Source organism: Artemia sp. Qi Xiang Cuo, chromosome 17 (assembly GCF_049724085.1).
Source record: "Artemia sp. Qi Xiang Cuo chromosome 17, ASM4972408v1, whole genome shotgun sequence".
Classification (NCBI taxonomy): Eukaryota; Metazoa; Arthropoda; class Branchiopoda; order Anostraca; family Artemiidae; genus Artemia; species Artemia sp. Qi Xiang Cuo.
The window spans coordinates 16574658-16598805 of record NC_142810.1 but is presented as its reverse complement, the minus strand read 5'-3'; the positions used below and the strand labels follow the sequence as shown (position 1 = coordinate 16598805).

Here is a 24148-nt window from a genome sequence, read left to right as displayed (position 1 = left end):
TCGACTAATTTTACTGATTTTTACCTAGGTTTTACTAATTTTCCACTTATTTTCGAGTCGGTCACAAAGTTCGGGGGGCGGGGTTCAAACCGGGTACCCCCCCTCCCCCCTGGATACGGCCTTGATGTTAATTTACGCTTATTTTCTAAAACGGCGTTTTTTCACGCTAATCTAGCAACTAGACAGTACGCTGAATGAACGTGAAACAGCTCTGCCAACGTGAAAGTACGTTTTTTTTTTTTACCATGCAGGGGTAAATCCTAAAATATGTATCTTCAAGATCAAGATTAAAGCTGAAACCTAATGCTTAAAAGGCACGTTCGGTTGAAATAGTTGGCTTTCAGTGAGTGATAAAACAATAAAAAAATTCATTTTAAGTTTCCTACTTTTGTGGATATTTTTATTTTTTGTATATTCATTGTTGAAAAACTGTGTGATCTTGGATGTATTGTGGTCTATATGATTGTGCTTTGTGCTCTTGATTCTTGCCAGCTTTATCATATTCACTACCGGCTTCGTTGAATTTACTAAGTTTCTCAAATGTTTTATTACCAATTATTTTCCATTAATTACCAATTACCAATAATTATTACCAATTAGTACCAATTAAAAAACAGAAAAAAGGATTATTTTTAGAAAAAGTTCTCTTGATTCTTGCCAGCTTTATCATATTCACTACCGGCTTCGTTGAATTTACTAATTTTCTCCATTGTTTTATGTTAAGTTTCTCAATTGTCAATAATTATCACCAATTAGCTATTTATTTGTAGGTGGAAGTGGAGAATGAAACTGAGTTGAGTGAACAGAAAAAAGGATTATTTTTAGAAAAAGTTAAATTGAGCAATCAAGCATGCCAAAATGGTGAGTTTGAGAAAGCTGTTGCTCTTTACGGAGAGGCCATTATACTTGATCCCACCAATCATATTCTATATTCTAACCGAAGTGCAGCCCTCATTAAACTCGGATTATTTTCTCAAGCGCTGCAAGATGCGACGAAAGCCAAAGAACTAAACTCAAAATGGCCAAAGGTAAGGAAAATATTTTCTTTTTTTGTATTGGCTACTTGAAATTAGAGACTTCTGAATCGGGCTTCAGTCCCCTTTTTGTGGAAATTGTTTAACGTCTTTTAACCAATTATGTTACCTATTCTAAAATTAAAAAAAAACAAACTAAAATTCAAAAACAAATACAACCACCACAAAAAACATACAATTGGCGCAAACGAATCCACGTAAGAATAGGCCTAGTTGATTATCCTACGCGGATTGGTTTGCGCCAATTGTATATTTTTTATGGTGGTTTTATCTGTTTTTAATTCTAGTTTGGTTTTTTATCTTGTTCTTCTTTTGTTTCTCTCGTGCTGAAGACACCTTGTTTTGATACAGGCGAAATACCCGCGTTGTTTTACATTTTTAGTCTTTTCTCTCCTCTAGCCGCAGTCTCGTTTGTTGTTTTGTTTTTCTTTGAGTTTTTTCTCTCTGTTGTTTATTTTTGTCAGGGCTGGCCAGTTCGGCTTAAGATCTTTCAAGAAGAGGAAGGTTTCTGTTTTTTTTTCAGTTTCTTGGGGAGGGGGCTATATTTATAGTTAAATTCTGTATTCTTATGCCCTGAGTATAGCTCCTAGAAATAAAAAGCCAATTTTAAATCTTTTCTAAGAGTTGTACGGTATGCTCAAAAATGTAAGATAGATAAGATTATTCGTTACCGTGAATGTCCGAAATCTGGTTAATGTCGATATTCACCGGTGAATGTCCTAAATTGCTTTTTCTCTGCTTGGATTCAATTAGCTTTGTGAGTCAGCTTTTTCAGTCCTTTGCAAGCTATGATGGTGAAAGCTAAAGTTAGGTTATGTTAGTTTAGCTTAAGTTAAATTTGGTTATAAATATCAGAAATGGGTTAAAAACCTAAGCTAACCTAACCCAACCTGTTATCTTCAAACCTTGCCTTAAACTGAGAAAGGTAACTGGCAACACTGACTAAATCCAAGCAGAAAAAAAATGTCTTTTGGTCATTCACCGGTGAATGTCGACATTCAGCAATTTCGGACATTTACGGTAACATAATAAACATGAAAAAAACTTAAATCAGACAGCAAATACAAAGCACTGATCTCCACTAAGGTTCCATGGCCTGTAAGGAAAAGGAAGATACACATAGCCTACTATTTAAACGCTAGCTCATAATAAAAAAATTACAATATTGTCAGATACGCCGTTTAGATAAAGCTGGGCATTACTACTTCTGGTTTTCCCTCCGATAGCTCATAATAAAAAAAAAATTGAATATTGTCAGATACGCCGTTTAGATAAAGCTGTGCATTACTACTTCTGGTTTTCCCTCCGATAGCTCATAATAAAAAAAAAATGGAATATTGTTAGATACGACGTTTGGATAAAACTGGGTATTGCTACTTCTGGTTTTCCCTCCGATAGCTCATAATAAAAAAAATGGAATATTTTTATATACGACGTTTGGATAAAACTGGGCATTAATACTTCTGGTTTTCCCTCCGATAGCTCATAATAAAGAAAATGGAATATTGTTAGATACGACGTTTGGATAAAACTGGGTATTGCTACTTCTGGTTTTCCCTCCGATAGCTCATAATAAAAAAATGGAATATTGTCAGATACGACGTTTGGATAAAACTGGGCATTACTACTTCTGGTTTTCCCTCCGATAGCTCATAATAAAGAAAATGGAATATTGTCAGATACGACGTTTGGATAAAACTGGGCATTACTACTTCTGGTTTTCCCTCCGATAGCTCATAATAAAAAAAAATGGAATATTGTTAGATACGACGTTTGGATAAAACTGGGCATTACTACTTCTGGTTTTCCCTCCGATAGCTCATAGTAAAAAAAATGGAATATTGTCAGATACGCCGTTTTGATAAATCTGGGCATTACTACTTCTGGTTTTCCCTCCGATAGCTCATAATAAAAAAAATGGAATATTGTCAGATACGACGTTTGGATAAAACTGGGCATTACTACTTCTGGTTTTCCCTCCGATAGCTCATAATAAAAAAAAAAAAGGAATATTGTCAGATACGACTTTTGGATAAAACTGGGCATTACTACTTCTGGTTTTCCCTCCGAGACGTTATGATGGTAATATAGCCTCAAGTGGGTAGAGTTTAGAAGGCATGGTTGTTAATTGTTATGCATGGTTGTTATGTTAATTGGATGCAGCCAAATCCCGCTTGTATATTAGCAAAGCAACTAGGATGATAATTTGTGTTACTGTAGTCTACGTTTACATTCTTAGCATACTTGCTATTGCCTCGTAAATGCTTTTTGGAACTATTCCATTTAACTGAATATTTAACCAAATAGATAAAGTTAAATAATGATTTTAACCGAATGATTAAATCAAATAAGAGAACCAGTTTCTTTTTACAAAGGGTTTGGCTCATGAGTACACATAGCCAGAATATACGGTGGGGTGGGGTCTGAAATGCTAAAATGCTAGAGCGCTGCTTTTCAATTTGGTTGGATGAAGCTATATTTTCTGTAGGAGGAAGGGGAATGGGTTAAAAACCTAAGATAAACTAACCCGACCTGTCATCATCAAACCGTGCATTAAACTGAAAAAGTTGACTGGCAACGCTGAACGCTGACTAAATCCGAGGAGAAAAAAAGGTATTTCGGAATTTGGACATTCACCGGTGAAATCCGACATTCACCAATATCCGACATTCACCAATATCGGACATTCACGGTAACATATTCATATGCGATGAAGCTATGTTTTTTTTGTAGGAGGAAGGGGTAGGCTAATTATTCCTTATCCCATTTGCAGTGGTATATATTGCTAATGCGAGTAAAAATATTTGTAACTTGATACGGCTATGTTCCAGTCTTAAAAAAAAGAAAAAAATAGCAATCCTGTGGTGGTTTACCGAACTAATTTTGAAACGTTGTCAGTTAAAGATATTTCGCTATTTAAAACAATGTTGCTGAAGGAAATACATATAGCTTATATAAGGTTTAAGCACTGTTTAAATAAGTTTGTGTCTGGAAATAAGAGAATCCAAAAACTCAACTTATTTCCTTGGAAGCAGGCATGTACAAAGACACTTTTTTGGTGTGGGGGGGGGGTGCAGTTGTAAAATGAAGCAGATTTTACTTGATGATTTGAACTAGAAATCATATTTTTGGGAAAATGCAAGATTTAGGGGGGAGCCCTGGATTCGAGGTCCCCCAATATTTCCCCGTCTGGATGTGATTTAGGCTACTGATGTGTTTGGATGCCCTTAAACTCATTGCGTAATTCCTAAAGCGTGTGTGTATTAACAGTAAGACCGTATCCAGGGGTGGGGTCTGACTTGTAAAAACGTAATAAAAATGCATATATGCAGGTTTTTGATGTTTTTCAACTTTTTCGTCCCCCCCCTAAAAAACACCCCCTTCCCTTTGAATACAGATCCTGTATACGCCCCTGGGTAACAGTGGCATTAAACACGTGTTTGGATTGCCAAATTTAGTTACAAATACGGGCAAAAGGTTACTTTTCATAGAAAGAAATTAAACACCACTATTTACCCTTCTTTTCAGCTTGATTTTTTAATTTTTCTCTTGAATCGCACCTAATTTGCTATTGTGTAAGTTAAGCACTAAAAAATAACACTGAGTGTTGGATAGTTTTTTTTTAGTAAACGATTCCAATTTGTCATCTTATTGCAAATAATCTTTGAAAGGGATATTTACTCAATTAAAAACGTTCAGAAATTAAATATAAAAACTTTTTTTTTAATGAAAGTAAGGAGCGATTATAAAACTTAAATTAAACAGAAATTATTCCGTATATGAAAGGGGCTGTCCCCTCCTCACCGCCTCCCTCTTTACGCTAAAGTTTGACTCTTTCTCACAACTCTTTTTTTTAATACAATAGAAAAAAACTTTAGCGTAAAGAGCGAGGCGTTGAGGAGGGGACACTCCCTTTCATATACGGAATAATTTCTGTTTATTTTAAGTTTTATAATCGCTCCTTACTTTCAGTTTAAAAACCTTTTTTTTTACTTAATTTCAAATACATAACATGACACAGAAGAAATACAAAATTAAAGAAAGGGGAGTGGCTTATTTTTGAAGAGGATGAAGTTGTAGCGATTCATTGTGTTTTTAAGGGGTGAATTTTTTTTTCTGGGGGAATAGGATCGAACATATGCCTCTTCTATCTATGTATTCAACACAAGGTTTTGATGTCAATATTGCTTTATTGTTCTATTTTATACAAATACCTGTTCAATGAATCACGATCGAACAAATTCAAACTTGTTCGCCCTCATTTTTTTATCCCGCTGACTGCACTCTGAAAGAATTTCGTTGACCATTTTCGGTCAAATAACATGAATTATCAATCCATATCCACGGGTTGAAGGTGATTCATCTGAATTTTTCTCCCTAATGACTTTCGAGAGGCATTTATAGCTAACTTGTTCTAAAAAATTGAATTTGGATTATCAAATGTAAAAAAAAAATAGCCCAATGGGTATAGGTTTAAACAAAGCAACCTTAACTTATAAAATACTGTTAAAATTAACCCAAATCAGTCAGTATTTTGTCCTATTTGGGCTAGTGTAATCAAGGGAAAACTGGCAACCGTTACACTAGGAGTAAGGACTTGTAATTGTTTTTTGGCTCTTGATCCCAGAAATCAGTGTTGGCATTACAAAACTGTGTACACCTACCATAAAAAATTGCGCAACCCCTTGAAAACTGATTTGTGATCGTTGCTTGAAACCTGTTGCAAACTAGATGTTTGGTTAAAATGTTAGTTGAAATATCGTTATAGATATATGATATGTGTATTACCTATTCATGGTAGGCTACTGGTAAAAGCATTGAAGGCCTTAAAATAGTTTCCTTTTAGTTGAAATTAATTTTTTTTTTAAGTTTTTTCGAGGGAAGTAAAGAGCGAAGTTGAAACTTAAAACGAACAGAAATTAATACTTCACAGCCTATCTAACATTTATCAACAAAACTAATGCAAATAAATCAATTGGTGATATTTCCGTATGCTTGTAGGATTACAGAAAACTAGCGCTTTACTGAAAACACAACACAATATAGGAGTTTTTGTACGGTAAAAGTAAACCTTTTAAGGACGCTTTTAATAGTATAAAAGTAAAACATTTTAGATTGTTGTTTTATTTATTTTTTCGTTTGATTTGGTATCAGTTCTACACAATGAGCTCAGTTCAATGACTGTCGCTTTGGATCTGAAAAGGACATTTCATGATTATGTTGTTGACAAGTTCGAAGTGAAGGAATCTTATTAGTATTAGGACTGCAAACTCGCTTTAGAATTAGTAAACCAACTTAGCATTCTCAGTAGTATAGTAAGAAATAACTGGATTTTTAGACTTCATACTACGGTTGATCTGTTCATCATTTGGGGTAATACTAGGTGAGACCAAGGTGTCACCAGATAAATCAATTCATCATTTTATATACTGTGTAATGCCTTTAAACTTATTATTTTTATGCCTATGTTCCTAAGATAATTTTAACTGTATAGCCTACTGAAAGTTACTGATATCACAGCTTCTGTAGGACTATGAAAAGCGCTATAGATTAGTTTGTTGTTGTGAGGCTACGTATTTACTTTGACTCCTAAGTCAATAATCTTTTCTTTTTTTTTACTATGGTTTTGTGTTTCCAGTAAAGCGCTAGTTTTCTGTAATCCTACAAACATAGGGAAATATCACCAGCTGACTTGTTTGAATTAGTTTTATTGATATATGTTAGATAGGCTGTGAAGTAGTAATTTTTGTTCGTTTTAAGTTTTAACTTCACTCTTTACATCCCTCGGAAAAAAAAACTTTCTTTTTTTAAATTAATCTATGCTCGTTTTTGTTTAAAAATTATTTTAGAAACAACGCTGCTATGACCGTTTCTATTTATACAGAATAATTCCTGTTTGTTTTAAGTTTCAATGTTGGTCCTTAGTTTCAGTTAAAAACTTTTTTTTTATATAATTTCTAATCACCTCCAATCTAAGGAAGATAAGACATTTCAAGCCTTATTAAGGAGCTGAACTAAGAAGATAAAAAAGGGTTTTCAGCCCCTGCCCCTCTGTTGAACTGGAAAGTATCAAAAATATGATGAGGTTATTTTGTATGATCAGAAAATAGCTTTCCTGGCAAAAGTAAAATTTCCACACCTTTACGGCCTGGAAATTTTCCACGGAAATTTTCCATCAAATTTCCTTTCACTATTGAATTTTTTACAGTTTTAAACAAGTCTTTTTTCATTTTTGAACTCTCTTGTAAATTTTTTGTCTTGTAGTAGAACAAACAAACTTTCAAATGAGGATAAATCCATTTATTTAGACAGTGAAAAAAACAGGTACAAAAGTCCAGGTATTTCGGTCACATATACAGCGACCGTCTTCAGTAGAAATACTGAATCTATAAACCAAACCTTGTAGTAGAAGGTCTTTTATGTAATTGCAGTCAATAATTTAGAAAGTCACTGTCAAGATTTGAAGAAAACGTCATTTTAATTACATAATTGGGAAAAAGAGAGACAAAAATTGAATAGTAAAACAGTCAAAAATATTTTATATAAAAGGAGAACCCCAAAATTGAAGGAGGCCTTTCTTTTATTAATGTTAAACCATGCGTCCTGTAGACTGACTAATGTCTTTTTTCCCTTTTATAAAGCTTTTTGTGCACTCTTGTAAAATTTCGTCTTTTAGCATAGCGCCTTTCAAGTAATTGCAGCCGATAAATTAGAAAGTGATTGTCCAGACTTGAAGAAAACGACATATTAATAGTATAATTTGGAAAAACAGAGAAAAATTGGAAAAAGAGAAAAAATTAAAATTCTTAGAGAAAAATGGGAAAAAGAGAGAAAAATAGAGTGGATAAAAATCAAAACATAGTGTCGTTTCATTTTGTAAAAAAAAATCAATAAAAAGAAGAAATAGATCTTTAGTTCTCTGTCTTAAAAAATTAAATTTAATCACACTTAAGAAAGTAGCTCCATGAGAGTAGCTTCGCCACAAAAGGTTAACTAAGCGGACAGGTTTGTATATCGACATACTTGCGGAAAATTTTGCTAGCTCAACAGAAATGTAACTTTAGGGATTTATTTTGTATCTAATAAAAAGCCACTCATTACTCAGAAATGGATGGAAATTTTCATAGAAAGATCATTTCTTGTGTAGGCACGATAAATGGTATTATAAACTAAGTTTGTTTTCATTTCAAAAATTTCCTGCATTCTTCTACAGAATTGTTTTCATTTGTTCCTCTTTGTTCTTTCTTCCTCTTTGGCTGCACAATCTTTTAAGTGGTTCCAGTTTTGAGAATTCTTCCCAAATTTTGGGAAGAATTACCTGAACTCTCCTAGAGAACTATTTTTATTTGTCTTTCTTCCTCTTGGCTGCACAATCTTACCCATAGAGAGAATATTATGGTGAAATTGTCAAGTAAATAATTTGAATAAGTAAGTATAACAATAAGTAATCCTTCTTTTAATATACAACTTTGAGTGGTTCCAGAACCACATGCCTACACTTCCCCAACCACTTAGTGGCAAGGGGTCAGTGGCATAATTTGCTATGGGGCAGAGGGGACAACTTCCTCTCCCAGACCTCAGTTTTTCTCCAGACTCCAGTTTGGCCCATCCCCCCACCCCTCCCAGCTGAAATTTAGTTTCTCCAAAAATGTTTTCAAAACTAAGATAAGCCTGCATAAGATAAGACACCCACTGAAACAGGTCAGTTTTCTTTAGTACATCTTTACCATTTTTATTACTATACGCCTAGTTTGTCTGTCTTCTCTGTTATTTTTACTTGATTTAAGAAAATTGGCTCCACCTTTACCCCCTCCCCCACAGGATTTTGACAAAAGTACGCCATTCGATGGGGTACGGATTTAGATATCTACACGTAATGTCGCTGCAAACGATGAACCGTATGACCTATATTCCCTTTTGAATCAAAATGCTCGATCAAATATCCTCATCGGACAATCTGAAAAAAAAATGAGTGCATCACATTTACAAAAACAGTGAAATTGTCTGAAAATGATCATATAGAAGGGAGAAAACCATAATTGAAAAAAAAACACCCAAGCAGGAATCGAATGAAAGGCACTATTTCAAATTCGGACGCTATAACCACAGATCCACGCCTTTAATAATCGGATTCGATTTGATATGTTAGTGCTGTTACCTTAATTGCGTAGCTTATTAAGGGGGCTTGGAAGAGGAACATAGGAGAGGTGTTCTCGCAAACCTCCAGTTACGGGTTTTGGACCATAATTATTACAACGATGATTTCGTTTTATGCTTCCAAGCTTTCCTACGTAAGAAGTGAAATCAATAGTATTTTGTTTTGTGCTATATCACACTTAAGGATGGTAGAATTGTTAAACATCACGTAGATATGAGCAATAGCTTTCAAATGAGCCATTAAACGCAACTCTAAAAAATACTGGTAGCCAATTAGCCCCAGCTTTTCCAATTGACACATGACACAAAAACTGCCGATTTTGGTGCCATTTCGAACTTGCTGACGGTTGAATTTATAGGAAGGACGTAGATATGATCAATGTCTTTTGTATGAGTTATTAAAAATTTGTCAAGATACCTGCGATATCAATACGACCAATAACAATACCCCAATACTCGTGATATCAATATGTTCGATATTGACACAGTGTACAGCCCTTTCCCCAGGGACTAAGGAGGGCAATATCTTCACCAAAACGAAAGATATTTGACTTTTGAACCATATTGAACAAAATGGCTATCCCAAAATTGTGATTGGATGACATGATTAATGGGGATGCGAGGGGAGAGTAAACGGGAGGGCTTCTTGTAAACCTCTAGGCAAAAGTTTTGGAACATAATTATTACGATGGTACCGTTTTATGCTTCCAAGTTTTTCCACTTAAGAAGTGGCACCAAAAGTGCTATTTTTAGGGCTATATAGCACTTACCTATGGTAGAATTGATAAAAGCGCGTAGATATGAGGAATGGCTTTAAAATGAGCCATTAAACGCATCTCTAAAAAGTTCTAGTAGTCCATGGGCTCCAACCTTTGCACTTTAGACATGCCACTAAAAGGGCCATTTGGCACTTGCAGATGGTGGAATTTATAGGAAGAACGGAGACATGAGGGATATTAGCTATGCGAACTACGATGTTCTGGTAGCCTGATAGCCCCAAACCTTTGAGAAATGGCACAAAAAGGGCCAATTTCAGTGCCATGTGGCACTTGAAGAGTAGCCTATACGGGAGGGGTTCTTTGAAATCTCCAGATAATGGTTTTGGACCATAATTATTACAATGGTGCCGTTTCATACTTCGAAACATTTCCACTTAAGTGGGACAAAAGGTGCCGTTTTTTGTGCTATTTGGTACTCACGGATGGCAAAACTGATTAAAAGCACGTACATACGAGCAATAGCTTTCAAATCAGCCATGAAACATCTCTCTAAGAATTTCTGGCTGCCCACTTGAGCTCATTCTAGCCATGTCTAGCCCCTAGACATGGCATCAATAGTGCCATTTATCACTTACAGGTGGTGGAATTTATAAAGAAAATGTTGATACGAGAAATAGCTTTTGTGTGAGCTATTAAAAATCTGTCTTTTGTAGCCCGCTAACCCCACCACTTGAGAAATGGCACAGAATTTGCCATTTTTGTGCCATATGGCACTTACAGATAGTGGAATTTGTGAAAAGCATGAATATAATAATAATAATTTATTTTTGACCCACTAACAATTATAAAAAAGTGGAGTAACAAAAGAAAATAAAAATTAAAGACATACAAAACACATGCAAAACAATATCAATATAAAAACTACAAATACAAATCAAAACAATCGCACAAGAGGATGAAAAAGACCCAACCTCTTGCAGGCCTCATCTTTTAACTTGGAGTCCAACTTGTTATATGACGTCAATATATCAGATGCATTAAATATTCGAATAATCTTACGGTTTCTATACCAACGAGGCAAATACAAAAGATATTTAGAATAACGGAAATACAAAACTCTAATATCCTGCATATCATTATTAGTGAAAAATGGGCGCATTTTTTAATAATAATGCTATTTTGCATTATTATTAATGCTCATTCAAAAGCTATTTTGATAACTAGCTTTTGAATTAGGTATTAATCATTTCTCAATAATGTTCTGGTAAACCTCTAGCCCTGGAAAAAAAGAAGAAAAGGGAGACAGATCAGTGCTACCCATGCATAAAAGTGATTTTCCTTGTTCAAGGGTGGAGACTGTGATTACCCTGAACAAGCTTTTCAACGATGTTGATTCCAATGGTACACTTTTCATTTTGATCTGACGCAATTTGCAGGGGGTTTCAGGCTTTTTTCCAAATTTCCACAGATTTTTTTTTTCGCAATAAACTTTTATTTTTAATACGAACGGAAATAAAAATTACTACTCCTGAATCAATGTCAGATGGCAATTTTTTTTTCACAAGGTAGTTTTTTTTCTAAACGCGTCTTTTAACTTTTGGTTACTACGGGATGTTGTTCGCTCTTTACTAGGTTGCAACTATCGCTGCAACCATGATATAGCCAGCCATTGGTAGTTGAAATATTATGTAGAAATAGAGAGAAATTGAATACAGTTAAGCTATACTGAAATATAAATGTATATGGGTATAGACACATGTTAGTTGAAATCAAGGGTGCATCCATGATTTTGGTCGGGGGGGGGGGGTGAGGGCTTCAAAAAACTTCACAAAATGAATCAAATATTGTTTATATGTATTTTGTTACTTTTTTTACGAGTCAGACACAGTTTTGTTGTTGGGGGGGGGCAAAATTGGTACCCCCCCCTGGATACGGCTTTGATTGAAATTTATGAATACATAGTTGTTGAATGTATAAGGTGTTTATGACTGGCTACTTGTAAAATCGTACTAGGTGTCAAAACCTGTATGCTATTCCCTTATTTGAGCATGGTGGAAGGGTGCTATCTTTGATTATTCTGAATGTGAGCTCTTAAAGCTTTTATATATTCCAAAATGTTCATAAACTAAACCAGTGTGACAAATTTAGTTTTTCTATGGGTTGTAATAATTAAATGTGCCAGTTTTTGTGTCAGTTAATAATAATTAAATGTGCCAGTTAAAAACAATTAAATGTGCCAGTTAAATTTTAATGTGCCAGTTTGTTTGCCAGTTAATGATAATTAAATGCGCCAGTTAATTTTTAACATGCCAGTTAATTCTTAACGTGACATTTAATATTAATTAAATATGTCAGTTAATTTTTTGGGGTCTGTAAACGACCTGTAAAATTAGTCTATGCCAAGTACGTTATCTTGCTTTGTATTCATTTCCACGTTTTAATGTCAGTTAAACCCCATTCCTTGCATTGTGTTGAAATTTTCTATGTGTTGAATTGCATTGAGCTTGTCGGGTTTGATGGTCTGAGGCAGCCTCCGAAGCGTTTAAAAATTATATTTCAGTCTTTCTTAATATGAAAACAATTATAAAGGGTATATTTTATCGCAACTAAGACATCCAGAGCTGTCAATTGGGAGACAGAGGGGCACTGAACTTCCAGGAATTGTTCGCCTCTTCCCCCTAAATTTTGAAAATCCCTTTCTTGTGGTATTTTAGTTGAAATGGTTTTCTTGTTGTCTTTTCTTTGAAAAAACAGCAGAATTGTCCCGTCCCCAAATTTTAAAAAATACAGTTCCCCCCCCCCCCACCCAAATCTCTGCAGATGAGCGCCACTTAGCGCCAAAGAACCCGTCAATATTTGCTGGTAGAAACCCTCATTTCCAGCACATCGCCTCTCCTGACCCTTTAAATAATCCTGTGATGCATCCCGTAAGTTGTTGTTGGGGGTGTTTAGGCAGATCACCTTTTACTTACCTCATGTATTTGCTGAGAAAAATTCTCCTTAACTTGTTAGATAGCAGGGTTGCCACCACGGTCAGTTCCTGAAGTGTTGCAATTGCCCAAATCCGCGTTCTACACAGTGATTTTCGGTGTTACAGCCAACAAATTGACTACAATAGTGCTAAAATAGTACTAAAATAACACGTTCGTACTACAGGTGGCAACCCTGAGCACGTGCTACAATGCTACACATAATGAAATAGTGCTAAAATAGCAGTTTCGTGCTACAGGTGGCAACCCTGTTAGATAGACTAGTTTGATTCGTTGAAGAAGACATTTGGATAGTTAAGAGAATCTGGATACTCCTTAATCTATACCATGTGCTAAGTTTTAAATTTCCTGTCGTTAAGTTCGTTAAGTAGTGGCTGGATAGCAAAAGTAATTTCTTCCGTTGTACGTACGTTGGATTTTTTCTGTAGGGGCCAATACATTTTTTTTTTATTATTTGAATAAGAAGTGCCCAGAAAGTCGGTAAATTTTCGGATATTGGGGGCCCAAACATTCGAGAATCCCTCCTGTATATGTCAGTGTTCTGACAGAAGTTCGATTCTGTTTCGACATCCGGTTGTTACACCCACGTGATGAAAAACCAGGGACTGCCAAAACTTTTTCATCATCAACCCTTTTTCGTTTCATGTACGGACAAAAATATATAGTTCTTAAAAGATTTTTTTGACCAAGTCAAGTTTCCGCATGAATTGAATAGGAATGGGGTTGATGACGCTTGATATTTTTTTCCTTTTTTTATGCAGAAACCTTGATGATGAAAGGCCGCCAAAACTTTTTTCATCATCAACCCTTTTTTTGTTTTATGTACGGAAAAAAAATATGTGGTTCTTAAAAGATTTGTTTTGACCAAGTCAAGTTTCCGCATGAATCGAATAGGAATGGGCTTGATGACACTTAATAATTTTTTCTTTTTTTTGATGCAGAAACCTTGATGATGAAAGGCCGCCAAAACTTTTTTCATCATCAACCCTTTTTTTGTTTTATGTACGGAAAAAAAATATGTGGTTCTTAAAAGATTTGTTTTGACCAAGTCAAGTTTCCGCATGAATCGAATAGGAATGGGCTTGATGACACTTAATAATTTTTTCTTTTTTTTGATGCAGAAACCTTGATGATGAAAGGCCGCCAAAACTTTTTTCATCATCAACCCTTTTTTTGTTTTATGTAAGGAAAAAAATATGTGGTTCTTAAAAGATTTGTTTTGACCAAGTCAAGTTTCAGCATGAATCGAATAGGAATGGGCTTGATGACACTTAATATTTTTTTCTTTTTTTTGATGCAGAAACCTTGATGATGAAAGGCCGCCAAAACTTTTTTCATCATCAACCCTTTTTTTGTTTTATGTACGGAAAAAAATATGTGGTTCTTAAAAGATTTGTTTTGACCAAGTCAAGTTTCCGCATGAATCGAATAGGAATGGGCTTGATGACACTTAATAATTTTTTCTTTTTTTTGATGCAGAAACCTTGATGATGAAAGGCCGCCAAAACTTTTTTCATCATCAACCCTTTTTTTGTTTTATGTACGGAAAAAAAATATGTGGTTCTTAAAAGATTTGTTTTGACCAAGTCAAGTTTCTGCATGAATCGAATAGGAATGGGGTTGATGACGCTTGATATTTTTTTCCTTTTTTTATGCAGAAACCTTGATGATGAAAGGCCGCCAAAACTTTTTTCATCATCAACCCTTTTTTTGTTTTATGTACGGAAAAAAAATATGTGGTTCTTAAAAGATTTGTTTTGACCAAGTCAAGTTTCCGCATGAATCGAATAGGAATGGGCTTGATGACACTTAATAATTTTTTCTTTTTTTTGATGCAGAAACCTTGATGATGAAAGGCCGCCAAAACTTTTTTCATCATCAACCCTTTTTTTGTTTTATGTACGGAAAAAAAATATGTGGTTCTTAAAAGATTTGTTTTGACCAAGTCAAGTTTCCGCATGAATCGAATAGGAATGGGCTTGGTGACACTTAATAATTTTTTCTTTTTTTTGATGCAGAAACCTTGATGATGAAAGGCCGCCAAAACTTTTTTCATCATCAACCCTTTTTTTGTTTTATGTACGGAAAAAAATATGTGGTTCTTAAAAGATTTGTTTTGACCAAGTCAAGTTTCTGCATGAATCGAATAGGAATGGGCTTGATGACACTTAATAATTTTTTCTTTTTTTTGATGCAGAAACCTTGATGATGAAAGGCCGCCAAAACTTTTTTCATCATCAACCCTTTTTTTGTTTTATGTACGTAAAAAAAATATGTTGTTCTTAAAAGATTTGTTTTGACCAAGTCAAGTTTCTGCATGAATCGAATATGAATGGGGTTGATGACACTTAATATTTTTTTCTTTTTTTTGATGCAGAAACCTTGATGATGAAAGATTGCCAAAACTTTTTTCATTATCAACCCTTTTTTTGTTTTATGTACGGAAAAAAAATATGTGGTTCTTAAAAGATTTGTTTTGACCAAGTCAAGTTTCTGCATGAATCGAATAGGAATGGGCTTGATGACACTTAATATTTTTTTCTTTTTTTTGATGCAGAAACCTTGATGATGAAAGATTGCCAAAACTTTTTTCATTATCAACCCTTTTTTTGTTTTATGTACGGAAAAAAAATATGTGGTTCTTAAAAGATTTGTTTTGACCAAGTCAAGTTCCTACATGAATCGAAGAGGAATGGGCTTGATGACGCTTGATCAAATTATTGGGGATAGGTTCGAAATTTGTTGGTATCAGTTTTAAATTGTCTTGGGTCTTCACTCTCAATTTATTTTCCTTTTGGAAACTAGATAGAAACGGACTTCCGATGCTACGGCCCGTGAAGTGTTGCAGGAACCTTGACTCATAGGTTACTGTTGCTGAATGTGAGAAGTATCGAAAACCTGAACATACTTTTGAATTATTAAAACATTGGTATTCACCGTCCAACTAGGTTGCGGGGGGGGGGGGGAGGTAAGACTGCTTTCTGTTAGAATTTTAATTTAAACTAACTTTCAACAGTTTTTGGGGGAGTTAGTTTCTAGAGGGGGCTCCGCCCATTTCCCCTAGCTATGCACTTGGCTGCCTCCAACCGGGGGGTTTTGAAACTTTACCAAGGTTAATATAACCTTCTAGGCTGTGAAGGGACAAGAAAAAAAACCCTAGTGTCTGCCTTAAGATGAATAAACCAGAATGTCCGCGAGTGTGTTTCTTTTGCAGGGAGGCAGGTAGGGAGGGAGCTGGGCCTTTTTCATCTAAAATCTCAAGATACCTACGACTTAGAAAAGTTCTAGTCTTGTGTATTTCGTTCATATAGCTGGTTCTAGAAGCGAAGCAACTTTTTTTTTTTTTTTTTTTTTTTTTTTTTTTTTTTTTTTTTTGTCTAGTCTCTTATAAAGTTGTCATTTGTTCGTAGTAAATCGGATAACTGTATATAAAATATTTCTCTTTTAAGTATAGTGTAACAAGATAGTGATGCCCTCAGTGGCGGTTTGGCCTCTTTTGCGCCCGGGGGAAAATCTATATTAGCCCCCTCCCCCTGGATCCCACAAAATTTGTAGGCCATTTTAATTTTAACGAGATTTACATTTATTGATAGTGTTGTTTTACTTTATTAATTAATGAATAATTTCTTGTTTAATTATTTTTCAATTTATTATTTAAATTACTTAATAACTATTAATTATTTTAATTTAATCTTTTTAATTATTATTAATTTACTATTTATTTTTATTTGATCAATAAATCAATAATTTTTTAATTATTTTCATTTATTAACTGCACCCTCTACTTTATTTTAATAAAAACATAATTCAAAATTACAAAATGATTATATTTCTGTGCTCCTAAAATTTCTGAGCCCGAGGTCCCTCCCCTAAACCCATTTCTGGATGTCCTTCTTTTTAAGAAAATCAGCACAAACCTGTTCAATACTACTAAGCGCAAACCTAACAAATTCAGTCGAAGCTCAAGCCACAAAGGCCCATTTGCCTCCGCATAAGCTGTTTCCAGTATGATTGAAAAATTAAGATTCTCACTATCATACTTTAGTAATTAAGGAAATTATACTAGATAATATAATTAATTTTTTAGACGACGAGATTTTTTCATTTAAAGATAAATGAAAAGAGAAACAATAATCGGTAAAACAGGATAGAAAACGGCAAAGTTACAAAAATGGTAAATAATCCGTAAAAGGAGTAACAAGTTAGATTTCTAACTATCATCTCTATTAGTTGAGGGTATAGTTAACAGCACAGTTTATAGAATTATCTATAGAATTATAGAATTATCTAATTGTATAAACTGTTGTTAGCAGTAACAAAACTACTTTCTTCGATCACGGTTCCTTTCTATTTAAAAGCAAGTGGAAAGATAAACAACAATTGGTAAAAATAGGATAGAAGACGGTATAGTTACAAAAATGGTAAATAATTCGTAAATGTTCTAAAAAGCTAGGATTCTAACTGTCATCCTTACTAGTTGAGAAATTATACTAGTTAACATAACTAATTTCTTAGACAACAGTGCTTTTCCATTTAAAGATAAATGAAAAGAGAAGCAATAATTGGTAAAAACACAATAGAAAACGGTAAATTAAAATGTAAAATTATAAAATGGCAAATAATCCGTAAAATCGATAAAAAGTTAGGTATCCAACTATCATCCTTACTGGTTGAGGAAATTATGCTATTTTACAAAAGTACTTTCTTTGACCACAGTTCCTTTCTATTTAAAAGCAAGTGAAAAGAGAAACAATAATTGGTACAAACAGGGTTGAAAAGGTAAATTACAAATGTAGCCTATAGTTACAACAATGGTAAATAATTCGTAAAAGCTGTAAAAAGCTGATTCTAACTATCATCCTTACTAGGAAATTATGCTAGTTAACCTAACTACTTTCTCCAACCATGGCTGCTTTCTATTTAATAGAAAGTGAAAAGAGAAACGATTATTAGTATGAAAAAACTGGGTAGAAAACGGTAAATTACAAATTAAAGGGTCGCCAACCAAGGGCGTATCCAGGAGTTTCATTTGGGAACGGGGATTATTTTCGTTTGGGGTTAGGGGGATTTACAACAAAATATCGTTACAAAAAGCATCAAAAATTAGTTTAAATACATTTTTCTACTTTTTGACCTGTCGGAAAAAATTTCGGTGAGAGGCGGGGGTGTTCAAACCCGGTACCCCGCCTTTCCTGGATACGGCCCTGTCGCCAACTCTCAGAATTCACACACTCTACGTGACGTTTGCCAAGCGTTGTGGGGATTGCCTAGTGTGGCGAAACTGTGTAGCACTCTGATCTGGCACCATGTGGTGGAAAGTGGGCTACCTCTTGTGACAAATGAAAAGTGACACAAAATGGTAACCAATAAAAAAAATAGGAACAATGAAACTAGTAAAAATTCATATGCAATTCTAAACTGCTTAAACTTAACATAATTAATAGCACAGATAAAATGCTATATATTCATTTAAAAACATTTCCTAACAAAGTAATAACTTCAAAAGTGAGAATGAGAACATATTGGTGGCATCAGCTTAGAAGAATAGAACAGGTAAAACACAATCTAATAATTTATTTCCTTACAAGTAATAAAACTTAAAAAAGAAGGTTAAAATCCTTACAAGATACTGAAACTTAAAATTTCTGTAGATATCAACATACTTTTGTTAAGTAGAATCTTGCTCAACCATTTCCTGTAAGCCATAAAGTAATGATTCTCATCATTATGTTTAGTAATTGATGAGTTTTACATAAAAAGAATCCTAAACAGTGTTCAATTATCTCAAAATATTCTCTAACTGTGATACTCTTCTGGATGGTGATAAGATCAGCATTAAACCATTTCCTGGATTTTTTGATGTAATGGTTCTCGTCAAACTGATTAGGAATTGAAGAAATTGTATAAGTTAGCATTAATCCAGCCTATAAAAATAGTTGACAACCGTGGCTGCTATTTAAAATATAGTAAAATAGTATAAAATACATTTCAAAAGATATAAAGCAAGGTTATAAACAATGATGGAATGCAAATTCTTAAACAAGTTGATTTATTTATTCTTTTGTTGCAGGCCAATATTGTCAAAATTGTTGTTGTTGTTAGAAAACTGCTGAAATGTTTTTTTGTCTGTTATTTATTATTTATTGTTATTTTTAACAACGCCCCAAAATATTTTTACTCAATTTAGTTCGATTGACTGGAAAGTTAATCCAAGTTTTTTGCCCATCTGGTTTTAAATCTTGGCTTAAAAGAAGACAGTATAATAGCAAGGGAATACGCGGGGAGGATGCAAGGGCTCTAGTCTCCTCCGGCTGCAAGATTTTTATTGGTACGTATTTCCAAAAATCTTCGTGATCCCGTCAATCTCTTACGTTGTTTTGAATGAAAACTAAAATTACTCTATCTATAAAGGGTGACTAAAACGGCGGTTTTGAATCGGATATAAATCAAATAAATTTTGGAAAGAAACAAACGAAACGTACCATTTTCTTTAGGAGTTGTTAAGTTTATGCGTGAAGCACAATATCGGGCATGTGACCATACTACCCCTATAAGCACCCTGTCCATGAAATTAATCATCATTCGATCACACATTTCCCCATTAACATCGTTGAGAAACATTTAATTTGTTGTTCAATTTCCAAGAGATCACGCGGTTTGTTTTTGTAAACTCATGATTTAGTATATCTCCATTGGAAAAAGTCATGAGGCGTTAGGTCACAAGATCAAGGTGGATAGGTTTGGTCTCCTCGTGACGAGATTAGTCCCTCTAGGAACTTTTCACGCAGCAGAGCGATTGTGTCTTATGAAGTGTAGTAAATCTTGTTGGAACCAGAAATTTTCGATGTTCATTGGTTCCAACCGGGATTGGAACGGGGTTCCAAATTTGTGAGCATTAAACGATATTGAACTTCATTTACCGTGACAGCCTTTCCTTGGTCACCTTAAAAAAAAAAAAAAAAGTCAATTAAACCCCCACTCCAAATTACATACTAAACTGTGAGTCGCTGAGGATTCTCTTATCCTCACATTGGATTCTCGTATCCCCACATTGAGCAGTTAGGTTTATTCACAAATCCCGGCATCTGAGATTCAGATGTTATGTGGAAGCTTGTTTAACCTTAAGCTCATAGATTCACGGCGGCTGAGCTTGGAGAATTACACTACTAACCCCCGTCCCAACATAAATGATTGGTGACTCATGGACTGGAACCCGCGCCTCGAAGAACGTAGGATTGCAAGTCCAGCGCGCAAACCACGCGGCTAGGCTAAGATGTTGCTGCAATTTTTACCGAGATTGTGATCTTGGTCGGTGAAATAGGGGTAAAACTGACCATTCGGTAAAGCACCCCTCCCTTCAAAGTTTGGCTAGGAGCTCTTGTAGAGAGTGCGTATGATATTAAAATGTAAGAAGCTGCTAGTTTAGAGTGTGTACATCTATCTTTTTATTTTATTAAAATGGGAGATGAAAAAAAAATTGAATCTATTTTTATCTTGCCAGCATATCCATCTCAAGATCACGCACTGTATATGGAAATCTTTTTCCATGTGCACGATTGTCTCCGCCTATCTCCTAATAATAAGTATAGTACAAAAAACCATGTCATTACGTATAAACTACACATTTGTCCGCTTGAATATATTATTATTTTTAAAAGTATGTTTCTAGAAGCTAAAAGTGGGAGGAATCAACCTTTGGGGCATCCCCAGGTGTTATGGCGGTTAAAAGAGGGAAAAAAAAATTTAATTTTCTTTTCGATTATGCTTGGGTAGCGTGTCGCAAGTTGACTCCGCCTACTTTACCCAAGGAAATTTTCCCTAACAGATATTTGAGAGAATATAACGTATCTTCGAAGAAACGAATATGATTTCATAATGCCAATGATGCAGGCGGCCACTTTCGTTTTCTGGAAACCTCTTTAATAACCCAGTAATTCTTTATTAACAAGGCATTATTTTGCTGTAATGCCTTGTGAAAGAAAAAGTGAGATTAGGAAATATATACCCAGGCAGGTCCATTAGGGGGAGGGGAAAATGCTCTCCTATACTTTAAAAAACTTATTTTGGTATTTTAATCGAAAAGAAATCTTTTCTGATTTTCTTTAAAACATTGAAAAACAACAAAATTTCCCCATCTCCTTGAGTTTGAACGAAATATTTGCCTCCCCCTCCCCTCCCTGCATTTTTATGAATCGATATTCCAGTCCGTACCTCTATAAAGTATGCTAGCAGATAGGGAGGAGCTAGGAAGGAATTTTCCTGAAATGTGGGGTCCAAAGTGGCCCTGAAAGAAAATCTAAGATAGTTAGGATACGCGATAGATAGTCTAAGATGCGTGTGTATTTGTTTTTTACACGAATACACAGAAATAAAATATTGGAAAGATGTCTAATATCAATCGGAGATATTTTGATTAACAAGATCTTGATTTCTTGTAGTGCCTTGTTTGCTTGATGTATTTATCACTGATAGGCTTACACGATTAGAGATTTTTTTTTTTTGCTTTGATTACTTTGTTGCAATTGTGTGTCACTTCGAAAAATTAAAAAACTGAGACAAAGTGTGGCAGCTGAGGCAATTTCATACGACTGAGACAAATTAAACATTATAAGAAATAAAAAGCGAGATAAATCCATATCACTATAAATATACTTGCACATACGTAGTGGCGTCATTTGGGGGGGGGGGATGTGCTTCCGGGATTTTTGCCCACCCAGACTTAGAAAATCACCCGCTTGTTGGTATTTTCATTGAAAAAAGTGTTGGTACTTATCAAGATACCAGTAGTCAGGCGTCGAGAAAAGCAAAGCTGAGATAGCCATTATCCGGTACTTATACGAGACGCTGTATAAAGATAGGCATTACAAATGGTTTATCACTTCGGGAACTATATTTTGTGGTTTAGGGGGACTAAAAGGTACCTAGGTTGGGTTTGGTTACGTATTTAATATATGCTATGCCTTACCCCAATTGCCTTTTGCTTTTGAGAACAATTGCCTCAGGAGGATTCTGAATATACATTGTTCGGAAAGGGTCTCAAACGATACCATTCTGAGAATCACCAATCAACCACTAATAACCGACACCATCAGATCCCGTAGATGGAGGTATCTCGGACACGTTTTAAGAATGAAAAACCATCGAATCCCGAAGTCTACACTTGAGTGGCAGCCAGTTGGAAGCCGGAAGTGAGGGAGACCTCGAAACAAATTGAAGCGAACCTACAACAGTGACCAATGTTGCTTGAATGCTTCTTCCCAACCAGATTAGGAAGATGTCCACACAGCAGCTCGTCTCAGACTCAATTGGCGAACATTAACTGATTCTTTTGGTGCCCCTAGAGGCGCAGGAGGATCTAAGGTCTAAGGTAATACTTTACCCCAACCCCCTAATGTGCAAATATATAGCCCCAATTTCGTTTCTGAACTGTTATATTTTCATACTATTTTGTTTTATTTCATTAGCATTAACGAAACTTCACTTCTCGCGTGACTAATGGTATCTTGAAAAGTACCAAGTTTTTTATGGTATTCTCATTAACAAAATTAAAAAAAACTGTCTTCGCCTAGATTTTGAAAAAAGTGTATTTTTTCCTCTATTCAAAAGCTTTCTAATATAAAGCGAAACTATTCTTATTAATGAGATCTTAATTTCTTTTTGCGCCTTGGCTATTTGACGACATTTTCCAATTAAAGGCCTACTTTTATGATCGTCTAAATTTTAGCGTATTGTATGTGTTTTTCACGGTTTTTAGATAAAAAAAACCTATTGTATCTGAAATGAATAGTGAAAAGCCCTTGAAATTTCTTTTCAATTTGGTTTGGTGATGCACATCCCCACCCTCCGAAAATATTCTCAGAGCCTAGGGTAATCCCAAGAAATCAACCTTAATGTTAATGTTCTGGGCTTTCCCGAAAGCATTGTAGAATACAACAAATATAGCCAGTTGGTAATTGCAGGTGTTTTATTTAGCGATTACTTTTTAAAATATTATAATATGTATATATAATAATTAATAATATATAAAATATATATAATATGTATAATATATAATATATAAATATGTATAATATATAAAATATTATAATAATTTAAAATATGTACTGAACATTTTATTCTTAAAGCAAATAAACTATTCATGATATCTGTAAATCTATACGTAACTTCACATAGGAAGCTGCCCGACCAGAATTGTTATGCACTTCGTATGTTCCGCTGTGAATAGGTCACTAAATAATACGTGACAACATTCGTCGCTATTGCACCTAAAGGTCGTACAGAGACGGTTTTAGGGGGGTGACAGAGGGTGCACTTGCCCCGGGGGCAGAAATTTTAGGGGCGCGACACTTTGAAAATATAATCTAACGGTTATTATCAATTTGTATCTAATGAAATTTTATTTTTATTAAAATAAAGTAGTCCGCAGTTAATAAATGAAAGTAATTAATATATTATTAATTAGTTAATAAAAGAAATAAAATAAAAAACAACTATGACGAAATAGTAGTAATTAAATTAAAATAATAATAATTAGATAACTCAATAATTTAAATAATAAATTAAAAATAATCAAGAAATGAATTATTAATAAATTAAATGTATTTCTGTTAATAAATAAAAATTTTGTTAAAATTTTGCCTAAAAATTCTATGGGATACAGGGGGGGGGTGGCTAATCAAGATTTTACCCCGGGCGCAAGAGAGGCCAGAACCGCCACTAAGGTCGTATCTGGCATTTTCATACCTCTGAGGTAATTGTCAAAAATGTTTGCCAAGCTGTTCTAAAGGGAGGATCGGCAAGATAAGATAGATCAGGAGGATCGAAGTGTGATTGTGATAGTACTCTTCTGATCTTTCCTTTTAGTGCAGATTAGCAAAGGGTTTTTGGTAATTTTTTCAGAAGACTGAAAATATCATATACGAACTTTAGGCGCAACCAAGGCCATACCCAGAGGGGAGTTTTAGGGGTTTTTTGTGTACCCCCCCCCCCTTTAAAAATTTTTTTAGCAAAACCACCTCCGAAAAAAAAATCCTGGGTACGGCCTTGGGCGCAACAGCAATGAATTGCACTATTTATCTACTATTACTATTACACACAAGGGCGCATCCAGGATTTATATTTGGGGGGGGGGGCATTTTTCAGGGGGGGGGGCAAAACAACTTTACATAACGCATACAAATTTGCTTGTATGCAATTTAGTACTTTTATTCGAGTCGGACAAAATTTCGGCGGAGGGTTCAAACCCAGT

At 34.7% G+C, this 24148-nt stretch overlaps 1 protein-coding gene across 1 annotated transcript in view; it reads left to right on the top strand.

Annotated features, from left to right (window-relative positions):
* The window catches only part of LOC148941954 (uncharacterized), a 212188-nt gene that overhangs the window by 17546 nt on the left and 170494 nt on the right, over window positions 1–24148 (top strand). Inside the window, exon 3 of the mRNA XM_089103189.1 lies at window positions 771–1028. Coding sequence (XP_088959315.1) covers window positions 771–1028 — 258 coding nt within the window. The remainder of the gene's footprint in view (window positions 1–770; window positions 1029–24148) is intronic.